The 13,892-nt window shown below is 39.6% G+C and overlaps 1 protein-coding gene and 2 long non-coding RNA genes across 7 annotated transcripts; 2 read left to right on the top strand and 1 right to left on the bottom strand.

Annotated features, from left to right (window-relative positions):
* Positions 1–2,709: 2,709 nt before the first annotated feature.
* LOC124856500 lies at positions 2,710–6,116 on the bottom strand. 3 transcript variants are annotated; one of them, XR_007035357.1, is made up of 9 exons: positions 5,114–6,116; positions 4,894–5,025; positions 4,747–4,782; positions 4,502–4,631; positions 4,248–4,429; positions 3,940–4,092; positions 3,761–3,825; positions 3,461–3,561; positions 2,710–3,061 (listed from the first exon to the last, which is right to left on the bottom strand). It is a non-coding gene; the product is annotated as an uncharacterized LOC124856500 (long non-coding RNA). The 3 variants fall into 3 exon arrangements; XR_007035356.1 differs by having other exon boundaries at positions 4,248–4,631; positions 5,114–5,318; positions 5,776–6,116; XR_007035355.1 differs by having other exon boundaries at positions 2,711–3,061; positions 4,248–4,631.
* On the top strand, positions 3,715–4,900 carry LOC124856501. The gene is made up of 2 exons (XR_007035359.1): positions 3,715–3,850; positions 3,925–4,900. It is a non-coding gene; the product is annotated as an uncharacterized LOC124856501 (long non-coding RNA).
* A 187-nt stretch (positions 6,117–6,303) lies between the features above and the next one.
* manbal (mannosidase beta like) lies at positions 6,304–13,689 on the top strand. Of its 3 annotated transcripts, none has more exons than XM_047346973.1 (3): positions 6,304–6,456; positions 6,728–6,895; positions 13,306–13,689. In XM_047346973.1, exons 2-3 carry the CDS (start codon positions 6,746–6,748, stop codon positions 13,414–13,416), a joined length of 261 nt encoding a protein of 86 aa, XP_047202929.1. In that variant the 5' UTR covers positions 6,304–6,456; positions 6,728–6,745; the 3' UTR covers positions 13,417–13,689. The 3 variants fall into 3 exon arrangements, with proteins under 3 accessions (XP_047202929.1, XP_047202931.1, XP_047202930.1); XM_047346975.1 differs by having other exon boundaries at positions 6,309–6,456; positions 6,706–6,895; XM_047346974.1 differs by having other exon boundaries at positions 6,314–6,456; positions 6,709–6,895.
* The last annotated feature ends 203 nt before the right edge of the window (positions 13,690–13,892 follow it).

The raw sequence follows: 13,892 nt of genomic DNA, 5'->3' as shown, positions 1-13,892 counted from the left end.
TTTTTATTACAAATGTTATTGTTAATTTTTATTATTAATCAATTCACTTTTAGAATTAAACTTTCTTATACTTTCCTTCATTGTCATTCAGTAAAATTCCTTTTAGTGTTTTCTTCAGTGTTCGATAACATATGAAACAAGTTTCATTATGATCGAAGACGGTGGACTGTTATGGAAAATTTTAATGCCTTGCTTTCTTTGCTCCTTGATACTCTACAGGAACTGACAAAAGTATTAGAACCCCTCAGTGTTGTTCCATTCTTCTCTTATTTAGTCTTAGAGCAATGGTTTCTCAGCTTTCTGCTTGCAGCTGTGTGAGATAACATGTATGCCACACTGTTAAGATTATGTTTAGGACAACAGGTTTCACCTCGTCTATCTGGGTCTCATGAGAGTTACCTTGAAAACTGTTGTAGCTTATAAGGAGAACCTTTGCTTTGTCTGGTCAGAACGATTTGGCAGCACTACTGAGCGCATCTCCAATGCTGTAAAAAATCCTTCTCTCTTGCAAGATTATAATAAAGCTGATTCTGAGTGACAATCATCGGTCTCTGACTTGGTAAAAACAAATTTTTCTACGACATATTTTATCCATTTTGCACAAAAATAATTGGATGAGGTATTGCTTCTGCTCTTTTACTTTAAGGTAATTTGATAAATAAAGCAGACTGAAAAGTTAAAGCTACCAGCGTTATTTGAATTCTTGTTGTTTTGTGCTGTGTATACATTATATGTATTGTAAAATCCAGATTCAAATGAGTTCGCTTCTTTTGTATTGTTTTAGAAATGACCAATGAAATCCTTCCTTTGCTCTTTCCTTCATGAAAACACAGTTACATTGGAAACATCGAAAGTACACTATTGATAATTTTTTTTTTTAGAAACAGTAAGAAAAGGCAAAACAATAGAAATATTTGTATCCAGTTAAAGTAAACTTTTAACATTTGTCTTCTGAGTGAGAGTAATATTTATGTTAAGGAGTGGCCCCAGCCATAGCCTCAACTTGAATCTGATAGAGAATCTGCAGAAGGAGCTAAAGGTTAGGGTGAAGGCATGCAAGCGTTCCAACCTTTAAGACTTGGAACTCATCAGCAGAGAAAAAATATGAAAATACCAGTGCAAACATACTAAATCCAGACATTAATTGTTTTTGACATGCTATTTTTTTTAATTAAATGTAAAGAAAAACAATGGATCTTCCTTTTTCTTGTATTATCTTTTGAGATATGCCTATTTCATTCCCTATCACAAAAAAGCTTATTGGTTAACAAACATTGTGCTAACTGTGCATATAAATACAATTTATGCAACTATATATCTACACAACCTCTGTCACGAAGTGTTCACATTGATGCCAACATCAGCATAAAGCTATGATTCTGGACACATACCCAAAAGCTTCAGGAATTGAACTTCTCAAAGGCGGAACAACTATACATCTGTCTTGTACTTTTACATTCACTCAGGTCCTTGCATTCACATGGAGAGAAATTTACCAGTAAAATTAAACTAACTGCAAACTAAAGTCACACCTTTTAAGCACTGCACCCACTGCATTGAAAATATTATTTTTAGATGTTTTATTTCATTTATTCATTTATTGCTAATTTATGATTTTATGTTACAAAATTTTAAATTTTGTTATACAGTTTTTAGGCCCTCTACATACTACACAAAAACAGGGGAACTGGTTCGATCTCCCAGCGCAGTAAAAACGTCATTCTGTTGTTGCTGCCCTGGGAGAAAGAACAAACGTACCGTTAGAGAGGTGCAAGAATTTCACTTCCCACTGCGTAAAGAGACGTCGAAACGACGTAACTGTCAGGTTTAACCAACCTAACAATACTTATAACAACACAAATAGAAAAGAGAGACAAAGTATTAGGTATTTTACTCGCTTTGCGAGGAGAAACAGTCAAGATATGCCCAGTTACAGATCTTGCACCGCTCTGAAGCCTATCCGACCGCTTCCTCTTTTTATTGTCTTTCGGGGGTCCCTAGTTTACAAAAACATTGTTCTCTAAAGGATGGGGGAAAACAACAACTGCATCGTAAACAGGTCATAAACAGCTTTATACATTAACAACACATTTCCCACAGTCTCCTCCAACTTGTAGGGTCAGCTCTGCCCTCTTGTTCAGTGCAATCAGCCCCTCTTTATGACCTCCTCAACTGGACTGCTTCCTTCTCTGCTAGTTCAGCACCATTTATGACCTTTGCCTGCAGACAAACTCACACATCCTTTACTCACACAAACATCATAAAAGGTTATGAGATCAAATAGTCAAGTTAAAGAATAGGAGAGAATATAAGATAAATCTATATTCAATTATTCCAACAGTAACTTCCAAGTCATTTTTGCAACTCTAATTTGGGTCCCCTGAAGGTGCAGACTGTGACGCCAGATGATGTCTTTTTCTGACGTTTACCGAACGTCTAGTTTTTGACGTCCTCAGCACCGCCAATTGTTGTGCAAACGAAATGCAAATGTGGTCGCTGTATATGTCTTTTCTACATCAAATTTGAACTTATTTCAGACGGTGCGATGCTGCTTCTGTGCTGTTCCTAATCACATTCCACCCATAGGTTTATTTGATTATCACATCAGCAGATAACTGGAAACGCCTACTAAAGGTGTGAGGCGTTTCCAGTTCAAACCTGCTGCTGAGCCAAATAAAGCTAGGAAAATAGTACCGGTTTGGTTTACAAATAAGTCATCACTCATTTAAAGTTATACTCTTTATTTTTTTACAGGTAGCCTATTGGCTGCAAAACAAAAATATTTACATACATAGGTCTGTACCACACATCAAATATAAAAAAGAACATCCCTATGCAACTTTTTTTAAATTGGACTCACAGATGAATAAGTTTCATATTAACACCGTTTTTTACAACCAAAAAAGTATATCCAAATAAAAATATAAAATCCCACAGCCCTAATCAGTCTTGAGTGATGGTTTGTGTCCTCCACTTCTCTGCAGTGCATGTTTGAGATGCTCTGCTGCATGGATCCTTATGATGTCTTCTGTGGCTGCTTCATCACCAGTCATGATTCCATCTACATTTGTAGAAATACAAATTAGTAATCTGGAAAATGCATAAAAATGTTGCTGTTGCCTCCCCTAGCAATACTGGATAAATACAAAACCATCTCTGCAAATGTTGAGATGACAGTTGGCTTTTACATTTTAGGTTTTGCCGAATAAGAATCTTTATTGTCATTATATCACCATTATAAAACTGTTGTTGAGGCTCTAAAGACATACATGGATTGCACTGACATAATTGAGAAGATGTTAACAAAATTTGAAGACACATATTAAATAATAAAAACACACTTGGAAAAGGTAGGAAGGTTTTCACACCTTCAGTTTAAAAACACATTTAGAATGAACCCCTGCACAATTCAAACACTTACAAAGTGTTCACACTTGTCTTTGCAAACACATCAGCTTACCTTTTATTGCTCCATAAACCTTTGTCTTCTCCTAAGATCTCTTGCCTTGTTTTCCCTTCCCCTTCATATTGAATTTAGCCATCAGTGCGTTGGTGAAGAGCCTGAAGAACAATAAACTAAAATTATAAATCAATATAAATATATGAAGGATAATACTATACATGCCAGAACTTCTATTATGGGAGAAATTGGACTAAAGTGCACAGAATGTTGTGGTGGAGGGGAGGGGCTTGCTAATGGTTAGGCGGTTGGAGGGAATTGTGAGGATTGTGTGTGTGTGTGTGTAGAGGCATAGCATACCTATCAAGAACTTTGTGGACACAGTCCTTTGTGTTCTTTCCTCCGATTCTGGCAATTTGCAGCACCTGTTGGAATAAGTGCATGACACAGGTAAATGATGCTTCCAAGAGAACCTAACAGTGTGTGAGTACTTTGTTATGCTATGGGCTTTTTATTTCTTCCAGACTTCTAAAACTTACCAAGACATCAAAGGCTTTTGGATCACAGAGACGTTCCTCCTCTCTCTCTAAATCCTCGATGGTCACCATTCTCTCAACGTGAAGAGATGGGTTGTGTTCGTTTATGCTGATCGCGAAGTTCCATCAGCAAGTTTAACACCTTTTTCTGGAACACTTAAATAATCACATTTGTTGATTATTATGCTATCGCTACCTAATGTAGCAAGGCTACCCAGCTGGTTAATAATTTTTGTAATCCGCTTCTGCATTTTTCATTAACGCAGCGGAGAAGATAGAAAATGTTTCAATGTCAATTAATCAATACTTACCAGCCGGAGGCAATGGGAGTGCCCACCTTCCATTGCCCAATCTGAAGGAGTTATCGAGGTGCCGGGACATGTAGGCATCATCGTGGTGCATGGACCTGGACCTGAATGCGTCATCGCGGGACCTGGACTTGGAGGCGCCATTGCGGGACCTGGACTTGGAGGCGCCATTGCGGTGCCTGGACCTGGACCTGGAGGCGTCATCGTGGTGCCTGGACCTGGACCTGGAGGCGTCATCGCAGTGCCTGGACCTAGACCTGGAGGCGTCATCGCGGTGCACATTTCAGGCCATGTCTCATAAGTACTCACAAACATTGTTTAATATGTCGGCGTTGTGAATGGATTGGAGTTTCCTGGGTGCTGCAGAGTAGTTGGGCAGCTTGACGCCTGTATAAAGTTAATTTAAAGTACAAATAAGCATTTGTATTGTCAAAAAAGATATCATATAAAGAATCTGATTACTTTTCAAACTGGAATTGTGAAATTGTTGAAAACCCATTACCTCTGATGCTCTCTTCTTCATCTGAAGATGTTAATTCTGCAAAAGAGAGAACAAAAGTTCACAAAGATTGATGTCTAAGATTTATCTATTTCTGCCACTAGAGCACAAATGTATAAGTTGTATAATGTATAAGAATGAGAAACGGACCGCTTCTAACAAAACCCTCTGGTGTTCCTTTTTTAACGCAGCTCCTTTTAGATCTAGTCGCCAAGTCCTGGTCCTCCTCATCGTCCTCAGCCTGACTGGTCAGGTTGTAGCTCTCGCATTCACGACGCTTAGCTAAAATTTTTGATGATTCAGTTTTAAAAACAATATTTCAACAATGTTTTGAGTTGAATATCAATTTAATTTTTAAAACAAAACTTACCTGAAGTAATTTTTATCTTGATCAATGGAAACGTCATCCAGTCATCTTCGGGGTTAATTTTTTTCTTTAATGCTCTTTCGGTTTTTGTGATGCTCATGCTGTGTGGCCACCTGACACTTCTCTTGTTTCTGTTGATCCAGTTGTCAGGTACTACACCCTCCTCCTCTTGTTCACCCTCCTTCCAAACAGCCCTTGTGTACTTGATCTGGAAAGGACATGTTTCTTTACAACAACTGCTTAAACAGACAGCCATATTCTAATGTGCAATGGCATAGAAAATGACAAACCGTTATTAACAAATCACCAATTGACATGTTAGAAGAGGAAAGTAGTTGTAGTTGGCAGAAATGATTGTGACAATTCTAATTAGAAATGACAACATCACTATTGACTACATTAGCAGGTCACCTCAGGTTAAATCGGGGGTTAAAGCAAGTGGTTTTAGACTGAGCAGGTTTGGATATGTGCAAAAGGGAGTGAGGGTTTCATTGGAAGAAGTGTACTGTATTAAGATAAGAGAGGGAGAGGCCAGTGGAGTTTCATGTAAGCATTGAGAAGGGATATGCAGGTGATGTGACACACTGTGATGTGAAAGATGCAGAAATCCTACAGGTGGTAAAGGGTCCTGCAAGGATCTAATTAAAAGAGTAAGAAAATCCAACCTTTATTTATGTTGCAGACCATGGCGAAGGGGCATGAGGACAAAACCACCTGTTTCTTGTGGGAGGTAGGCCACCTTGCTGAAAAGATCCCTTTCATGCAGTAGTTCATTTTTCATCCTGACCTGACCATTTCCTATGCACACTATATTTAGAAGTCCAGAGCTACATGGTTGGTGAAATAATGGTAAAGTATGACGCTGGTGCACAATATCGCAAGCAAAGGTACCGACAGCATTTTTGTGACAGACAAAAGCAAATCTGTTATCTCTCAAGAGAAAATAATAAAAAAATAATAAAATAAATGTACTTAGTATAATAATAATAATTACAATTTTTTTTATTTTGCAATTTTATATTAACAAAATAAATAAACGAAAAAAACATCAATAGACGCATGGACATATCTGTCCATGAATAGACGATCTGTATATGAACGCTAGAGGGTAACATTTTCAACTTAATCTTCTACCACAAAGGAAGTAGACGACATGTTGCCTGCGTCACTTCCGCGTCACTTGTTTTTTTTTTTCTTTCCTCTTTTTTTTTTTCTTTTTTGTGAACTACACCAGTATTCTCCCCGTTTATTCGTATTGTGCTGATTCTTTTCGGTGGTTTTTTCTCCGGTTTTTGACGACAGTACTTTTGGGACCAAATAAACGGTTGGCTTTTCCGCCATTTCCGGTGAGCTTTTCTCCCCCGCAGTAGGTGCAATTCAGCACAGATTTATGTCCGTTCAGCTATTTGTTTTATTAGACCCTCCATGTGGCAACAGATCGGATCTAAAGCTGCACCGTAAATCTCTTATGTAACAGAAAAATATGTAGCTTGGTTGTATGATTCTGCTTGTTAGCTGTGTAGATCCGAAGCTGTCGTGTACCCAAACTTAACTGTAATCAGCTCATTTAACACTTTTAATTCATCTCACTGCTGTTGGATGGACCGATGAAATAAGTCCAAACACAGCAGTAAAATGTCTGCAGAACTGGACCTGTCTCCACCTGAAGTACCTGAGCCCACCTTACTGGAAAGCATCCTGCGCTATGGGCTGTTCCTTGGAGCCATCTTCCAGCTGATCTGCATCCTGGCTGTTATATTCCCCTCATCCAAGACTCCTGAGCAGGTGGGCGTTCTCAGGCTATGAAATATGGTCTTTTTGAAAAAGAAAGATAATGTCACCAAAAAATCTTACATCCATGCTATATTTCTGCTACTTTCTGTACTGTTTATAACCTAGCTTTTGGACAATAGCTTATTTTTTTATTTAACCAAACAGCAATCTTGTCGAGAGTGGTCTAATCATAGGGACATTTTTCTGCAGTATTACCAAACACGGTCACATACATCCTGACATTTGTAACTTAAAGCAAACATAACAAAATGAATATTAGTTTGCATTTAAATGTTTAGTGACTAGGGGATAAAATACATTTTAGATCTGTGAATAGCTACATACAGCAGTGGCTACAGTAAAGTAATTTGATGAAAGAGCTGGCCCCCTCGCCTGCAGGTACTGCAGTAGCATATCATGCCATTCAGAAAAACCCAACCTTTAATCTGAGTACATTGCTTCAATGAGGAAAAAAAAAACCCTAAAATAATAATTATAAGTTTGAGTTGCTCTGAGTGTCGAGGAACAGTTTGGCTGGCCAATAATCCGTACAGTGAGCAGTGTGGGAAAGGAGATAAGAAACAATTTCCCAAAGCGCACTGTTAGAGAATTGCAGGAATAAGATGCATCTTGGGGGTCTCCAAGTCTCCCTTACATCCATTAGATGCCATCTACATTGTTTCAGTTGGATTTAAGGAAAAACCCTTTTCAGTCCTAACATCCTAATTGTAAATATCTGATGTTTGTTAACTCTGGTCAATGCACCACTATGCCATTTGATTCCCTGACTGTTAGGCGACTGTGGCTTAGTGAGGAGAGTAGATATTTTGTGAATGAGACCAGGTGCGTCGTTGGACCTAATGAGCATCTTCAGGGTCATGATGAGCTACAGGTGAAGTTAAATGTGGCTGTGATAGAAAACAGTAGCAACCTTCTCTGAGAGCTTCTAGCTGGATTTGCATCATGATGTAAAAATATCTGGTCCTTCAGTCAAAATAAAGCATTTAATCCTAATGTACAAGGGTTGGACAATGAAACTGAAACACCTGTCATTTTAGTGTGGGAGGTTTCATGGCTAAATTGGACCAGCCTGGTAGCCAGTCTTCATTGATTGCACATTGCACCAGTAAGAGCAGAGTGTGAAGGTTCAATTAGCAGGGTAAGAGCACAGTTTTGCTCAAAATATTGAAATGCACACAACATTATGGGTGACATACCAGAGTTCAAAAGAGGACAAATTGTTGGTGCACGTCTTGCTGGCGCATCTGTGACCAAGACAGCAAGTCTTTGTGATGTATCAAGAGCCACGGTATCCAGGGTAATGTCAGCATACCACCAAGAAGGACGAACCACATCCAACAGGATTAACTGTGGACGCAAGAGGAAGCTGTCTGAAAGGGATGTTCGGTTGCTAACCCTAATTGGATCCAAAAAACATAAAACCACGGCTGCCCAAATCACGGCAGAATTAAATGTGCACCTCAACTCTCCTGTTTCCACCAGAACTGTCCGTCGGGAGCTCCACAGGGTCAATATACACGGCCGGGCTGCTACAGCCAAACCTTTGGTCACTCGTGCCAATGCCAAACGTCGGTTTCAATGGTGCAAGGAGCGCAAATCTTGGGCTGTGGACAATGTGAGACATGTATTGTTCTCCGATGAGTCCACCTTTACTGTTTTTTCCCACATCCGGGAGAGTTACGGTGTGGAGAAGCCCCAAAGAAGCGTACCACCCAGACTGTTGCATGCCCAGAATGAAACATGGGGCTGGATCAGTGATAGTTTGGGCTGCCATATCATGGCATTCTCTTGGCCCAATACTTGTGCTAGATGGGCGTGTCACTGCCAAGGACTATCGAACCATTCTTGAGGACCATGTGCATCCAATGGTTCAAACATTGTATCCTGAAGGCGGTGCCGTATATCAGGATGACAATGCACCAATACACACAGCAAGACCGGTGAAAGATTGGTTTGATGAACATGAAAGTGAAGTTGAACATCTCCCATGGCCTGCACAGTCACCAGATCTAAATATTATTGAGCCACTTTGGGGTGTTTTGGAGGAGCGAGTCAGGAAACGTTTTCCTCCACCAGTATCACATAGTGACCTGGCCACTATCCTGCAAGAAAAATGGCTTAAAATCCCTCTGACCACTGTGCAGAACTTGTATATGTCATTCCCAAGACGAATTGACGCTGTATTGGCCGCAAAAGGAGGACCTACACCATACTAATAAATTATTGTGGTCTAAAACTAGGTGTTTCAGTTTCATTGTCCAACCCCTGTAGCTGAACACATTAAAAGTCCTTCAGATCAACACATTACATCTCATTGCTGCAGCCAGTCCTATGGAAGCAAATCGTTACCATATTTCAAATGAAAAAGCATTTTGCTTTTTCATTTTAAGAATGTGGCTGCATTGTTTGACTCATAAATGAAATTAGTTATCAATAATCGTATTTGCATTTTAATTATCTTCTTCAAGACTGCTCATTCTTTCACTTAATTAAAATGAAAAAGACATTTGAGATTTATTTTTCAAAATGTACCCCAGCAAATAGATACAAAAATTCAATTTGAAATGTAAAATTTTAAAATAAAAAAGCATTTCCAGAAATGCTTTTTCATTTTAAGAATGTTGCTGCGTTATTTGACCCACAAATAAAATTAGTAATCAATCATCCTAATTGCATCTGCATTTTCTTCTTCACGACTGCACATTTTATGCCATAATCAAAAAGAAAACAAAGCAGACATTGCTTTTTCGTTTTCGTGGTCTGCCCGCAAAGTACTGCCCAGAACTCGAAAACGAAAAAGCATTCCGAGCGGCGGGCGCAGAAGAGTGACGTCAGCAGCCGCTCTTCCTCAGCTCCCTGCTGACCGAGCTACCCATCTTGTTCGGTAGGGGGCGCTGTGCACGTCTGCATTGCATTACATTGCAAACGTGCCGAGAGATTGAATGAATTGCAGCAGGGCCGAGCTCAATTTGTGGCAGTGGCAGGCAGAACTGGTTGTTCCGGTGGCAGGCTGTGGCATCCTCGTGGCAGCCTTATGGCCCGAGACATCCAGCGTGTTTTTAAGCATTTATTTATAATTTTCTGTGAGTGACAATTCAGAATAGCCGCTCGTGCTCTATAATAAACCGGCTGTTTGTGCAATAAATCTTCGTCATCCTTTCAACACGTCACACATACACATAGTGCTATTTATTTTCCATGTCAAGTAAATACAATCACCTTATGTTATGGTGTAAAGCTGTTTATTAAATAATAATCAATAATGAAATCATTATTTAAAGGTAACAGGCTATAACAACAATGACAACCCATTTGCCGATAATCAGCATCAGCTTCCACAAAAACAGCGGCAACCGCATTGGCAAGCTTTTACGGCCGGTCTGGCACCTTCTGGGATCCTCGCGGAATCCCGTGCCACCCTGCGGCAGGCTATGGCAGCTTCGGTGGCAGGCTGTGCCGGAACTACCAGTTCTGCCTGGCACTGGCATTGAATTGAGCTCGGCCCTGCTGCAATTCAATCTCTCGGCACGTTTGCAATGTAATGCAATGCAGACGTGCACAGCGCCCCCTACCGAACAAGCTGGGTAGCTCGGTCAGCAGGGAGCTGAGGAAGAGCGGCTGCTGACGTCACTCTGCTGCGCCCGCAGCTCGGAATGCTTTTTTGTTTTCAAGTTCTGGGCAGTACTTTGCGGGCAGACCACGAAAATTAAAAAGCAATGTCTGCTTTGTTTTCTTTTTGATTATGGCATAAAATGTGCAGTCGTGAAGAAGAAAATGCAAATAGGATGATTGATTACTAATTTTATTTATGGGTCAAATAATGCAGCCACATTCTTAAAATGAAAAAGCATTTCCAGAAATGCTTTTTCATTTGAAATATGGTAACGATTTGCTTCCATACAGTCCTACATGTGGACAGAAAAAAGTATTGCTCAATAAACCAGGAAAATATCTCCTCCTGCCAGTAAGACGTAGTAGAAAGTACAAAAGTAAGCCTCCCTCTTCTCTTTCATATCTTCTGTGCTGATTCTAAACATACAGCTCTGGGTTTAAAGGTGCAGTATAATTAAGAAATAAATAATAGCAATTAATCACAGGTGGACCATTAATTAGTTAAATATTTTATTTTCCTGAGTTACACAATTTTAATGAAATGTTTTGAAAGCTTTTGTCATAATTAAAATAAATAAATCTGTTTTAGGATTTTACCATTTGACTAAGATTTAATAAAAATCTACTTTATACCAGTTTCCTTTTTTGAAATGTAAAAAATTAAGACCATGGAGCCTCAGAAGTGGAACACTTTGATGAGAATGTCATGTTTAAAAATGTGATTTATGTAGATGACAAAAGCACATTTATCTGACCCATAGTAAAAATCTTTGAGTTTAAGAAAAAATTTGTCAGTAAAAATTCACATTAAGTTTTTTTTCTAAATACCTCAAAATGTGTCATTATTTGCTTCAGAAAACTTGTCTTTCATCAGTCCTAAACTTTCTCCTTATCCTTCATTCAGCTTCTAACAAAAACAAAAACCACGTCAAATTATTGTGAACCTTCTTTGTTTGATTCACAATAATTTACATTCAGTCTAAAACCAGCCGAGACAGAGAACTGGTACAATATGTTATCTTAACTCTAAATTACTTATAAACTGTCTTATGGACATTTAAATATTTTGGGTTGGGCTAAAGCCACCGATGTTTTGAGACCCTAAAAACGCTCCTGAATGAGACTAATAGTATAAAAGTGCTTTGAGTGGCCCTATGACTAGAAAAGGTCTAAATAAGTTCTGCTCATCTACCATTTGCCCTCATTTCCTACCCAATGCTTACCATTCCTGCTTTTCTACTCTATAAAGTTTTTTATCTGTTGACAAACCATTTAATACATGTGCTCTTAAATCACTTTGTATCAGGTAGTTCTTGTTTGTGGTTAAGTATTTCTATTAATAAATAAGATTATTTGTCATATAAATACTAAAAAGCTGCATTATTTTTTTATAAAATATATTTTGGAAATAGATGCGGAGAACATGGTCCACTCGGACTCTATGTCTCCAACATCCCCCAGGATCTGGTCAAAGCTCTCCCGGAGGTGGGAGTTGAATACATCCCTGGCCGAGGGCTCCGCCAGGCGTTCCCAGCAGACCCTCACTATGCGCTTGGGCCTGCCAAGTCTGTCCAGCTTTCTCCTCCTCCAGCGGATCCAACTCACCACCAGGTGGTGATCAGTGGACAGCTCAGCCCCTCAGAGCGTGAAGCAGCTGGGATGAAGATCAGCTCCTCCAAGTCTAGGCTATGGTTCTCGACCGGAAAAGGGTGGCTTGTCCTCTTCGGGTTAGAGGAGAGTTCCTGCCTCAAGTGGAGGAGTTCAAGTATCTCAGGGTCTTGTTAACGAGTGGGGGAAGAATAGAGCGGGAGGTCGACAGACGGATCGGTGCGGCTGCTGCAGTAATGGGGGCACTGTGCCGGTCCATTGTGGTGAAGAGAGAGCTGAGCCAAAAAGTGAAGCTCTCAATTTACTGGTCGGTCTACGTTCCTACCCTCAACCTATGGCCATGAACTTTGGGTCATGACCGAAAGAACGAGATCCCGGATACAAGCGGCTGAAATGAGCTTCCTCCGTAGGGTGGCCGGGCTCTCCCTTAGAGATAGGGTGAGGAGCTCGGCCATCCGAGAGAAGCTCGGAGTAGAGCTGCTGCTCTTCCACATCGAGAGGAGACAGTTGAGGTACAAAAAAACTTGAGAAATGATGAGTAATCCGAACGACCTCCCGCTGGTAGATATCAATATCCACATTTCCATACAGCAGACCATGACCACATTATAGAAAATGACTTCCAAAGTAAAAATCCTCCATTTGGCAGGTAAGAACTGCAACATGATCAGTACAAACCATCCAGCGGTAGACTGCTTATTTTCCCCAAAAAACGTTCCGTACCAACCAGAACTACAACGGTGCAAAATAAGGAGCAGCTGCTTCGGTCAGACCGAGGTTTTTTTGTTGTTGTTGTTGAAGCACTAGTGGCCTTTATTTTTTATGTTGACCAAAACAGGGTGGAGAGAGAAGGGGAAAAGACATTTAGCAAATGTCACTCGAACCCGTGACCACCATGTCGAGGACTGTAGCCTCCTTAAATGGGTCACGCACTTGCCCCTGCGCCACCGCCGTGCCCTGATTGAGGGTTTTGACAACAAACACTGGCAGAGATTATTTATAGACGAGAGCATTTAATTACTCTGGTTAATTACTCTATTATGTAACTGATTATGTAACTGATGTCTTGTGTCCATGCTACAGGTCTCTCTTGTAAATCAGAGTACCCATGTCAATGAGATTACCTGTTTAAATAAAAGTAATAAATACATTTTTTTTAAATTCTGGTGTTTGCTCCACAGGAGGAGACGGAGTCCACTGAAGGCAAAACTGGTGAACAGATGAAGAAACCAAAAGGACCAGCACCTCAGATTCGACAGAAGCAAAAGAAAGAGAGCAAAAAGAAGAGATAGATGTCTATGTGCCCTCCATTTTGTGTTTGTGTTTTGTCATTAGAAACTTTAGTCACTGTTATAGCACTCTAACATTATATTACAACACTACATCTGAGACACTTCAGAATGACCCTCAGCTTGATTCTGTTTACACTCAGCACACTCATACTAAATGGCATGTTGTCTGCTGTTTGTTAATGCAGATACATATTTGATAGTGTTAGCTTTTCATTTATATTTTATTATTCTGTTTTATGTGGATTACAACAAATAAAATAAAATAAAAAACAACCTCCGTGGCTATTTATATTTCTTACTATTATCTACGTTTGTGTATATAAATAGGTCAGGATTTATTATACCTTTTTATGAACCAGTTTTGTGGCACAGGTTGGCCTGACTCCATTAAAGTAAGGTTTTTAGATCTGTTAAAAGTCTATTTTTGTAACGAAAAACATTGATATAGAATTTGATTGCTGAAGTGGCAATGGTTT

Source organism: Girardinichthys multiradiatus, chromosome 20, assembly GCF_021462225.1.
Source record: "Girardinichthys multiradiatus isolate DD_20200921_A chromosome 20, DD_fGirMul_XY1, whole genome shotgun sequence".
Taxonomy (NCBI): Eukaryota; Metazoa; Chordata; class Actinopteri; order Cyprinodontiformes; family Goodeidae; genus Girardinichthys; species Girardinichthys multiradiatus.
Note: the sequence above shows the minus strand (reverse complement) of the source record. Positions and strands in the feature narration are given on the sequence as shown.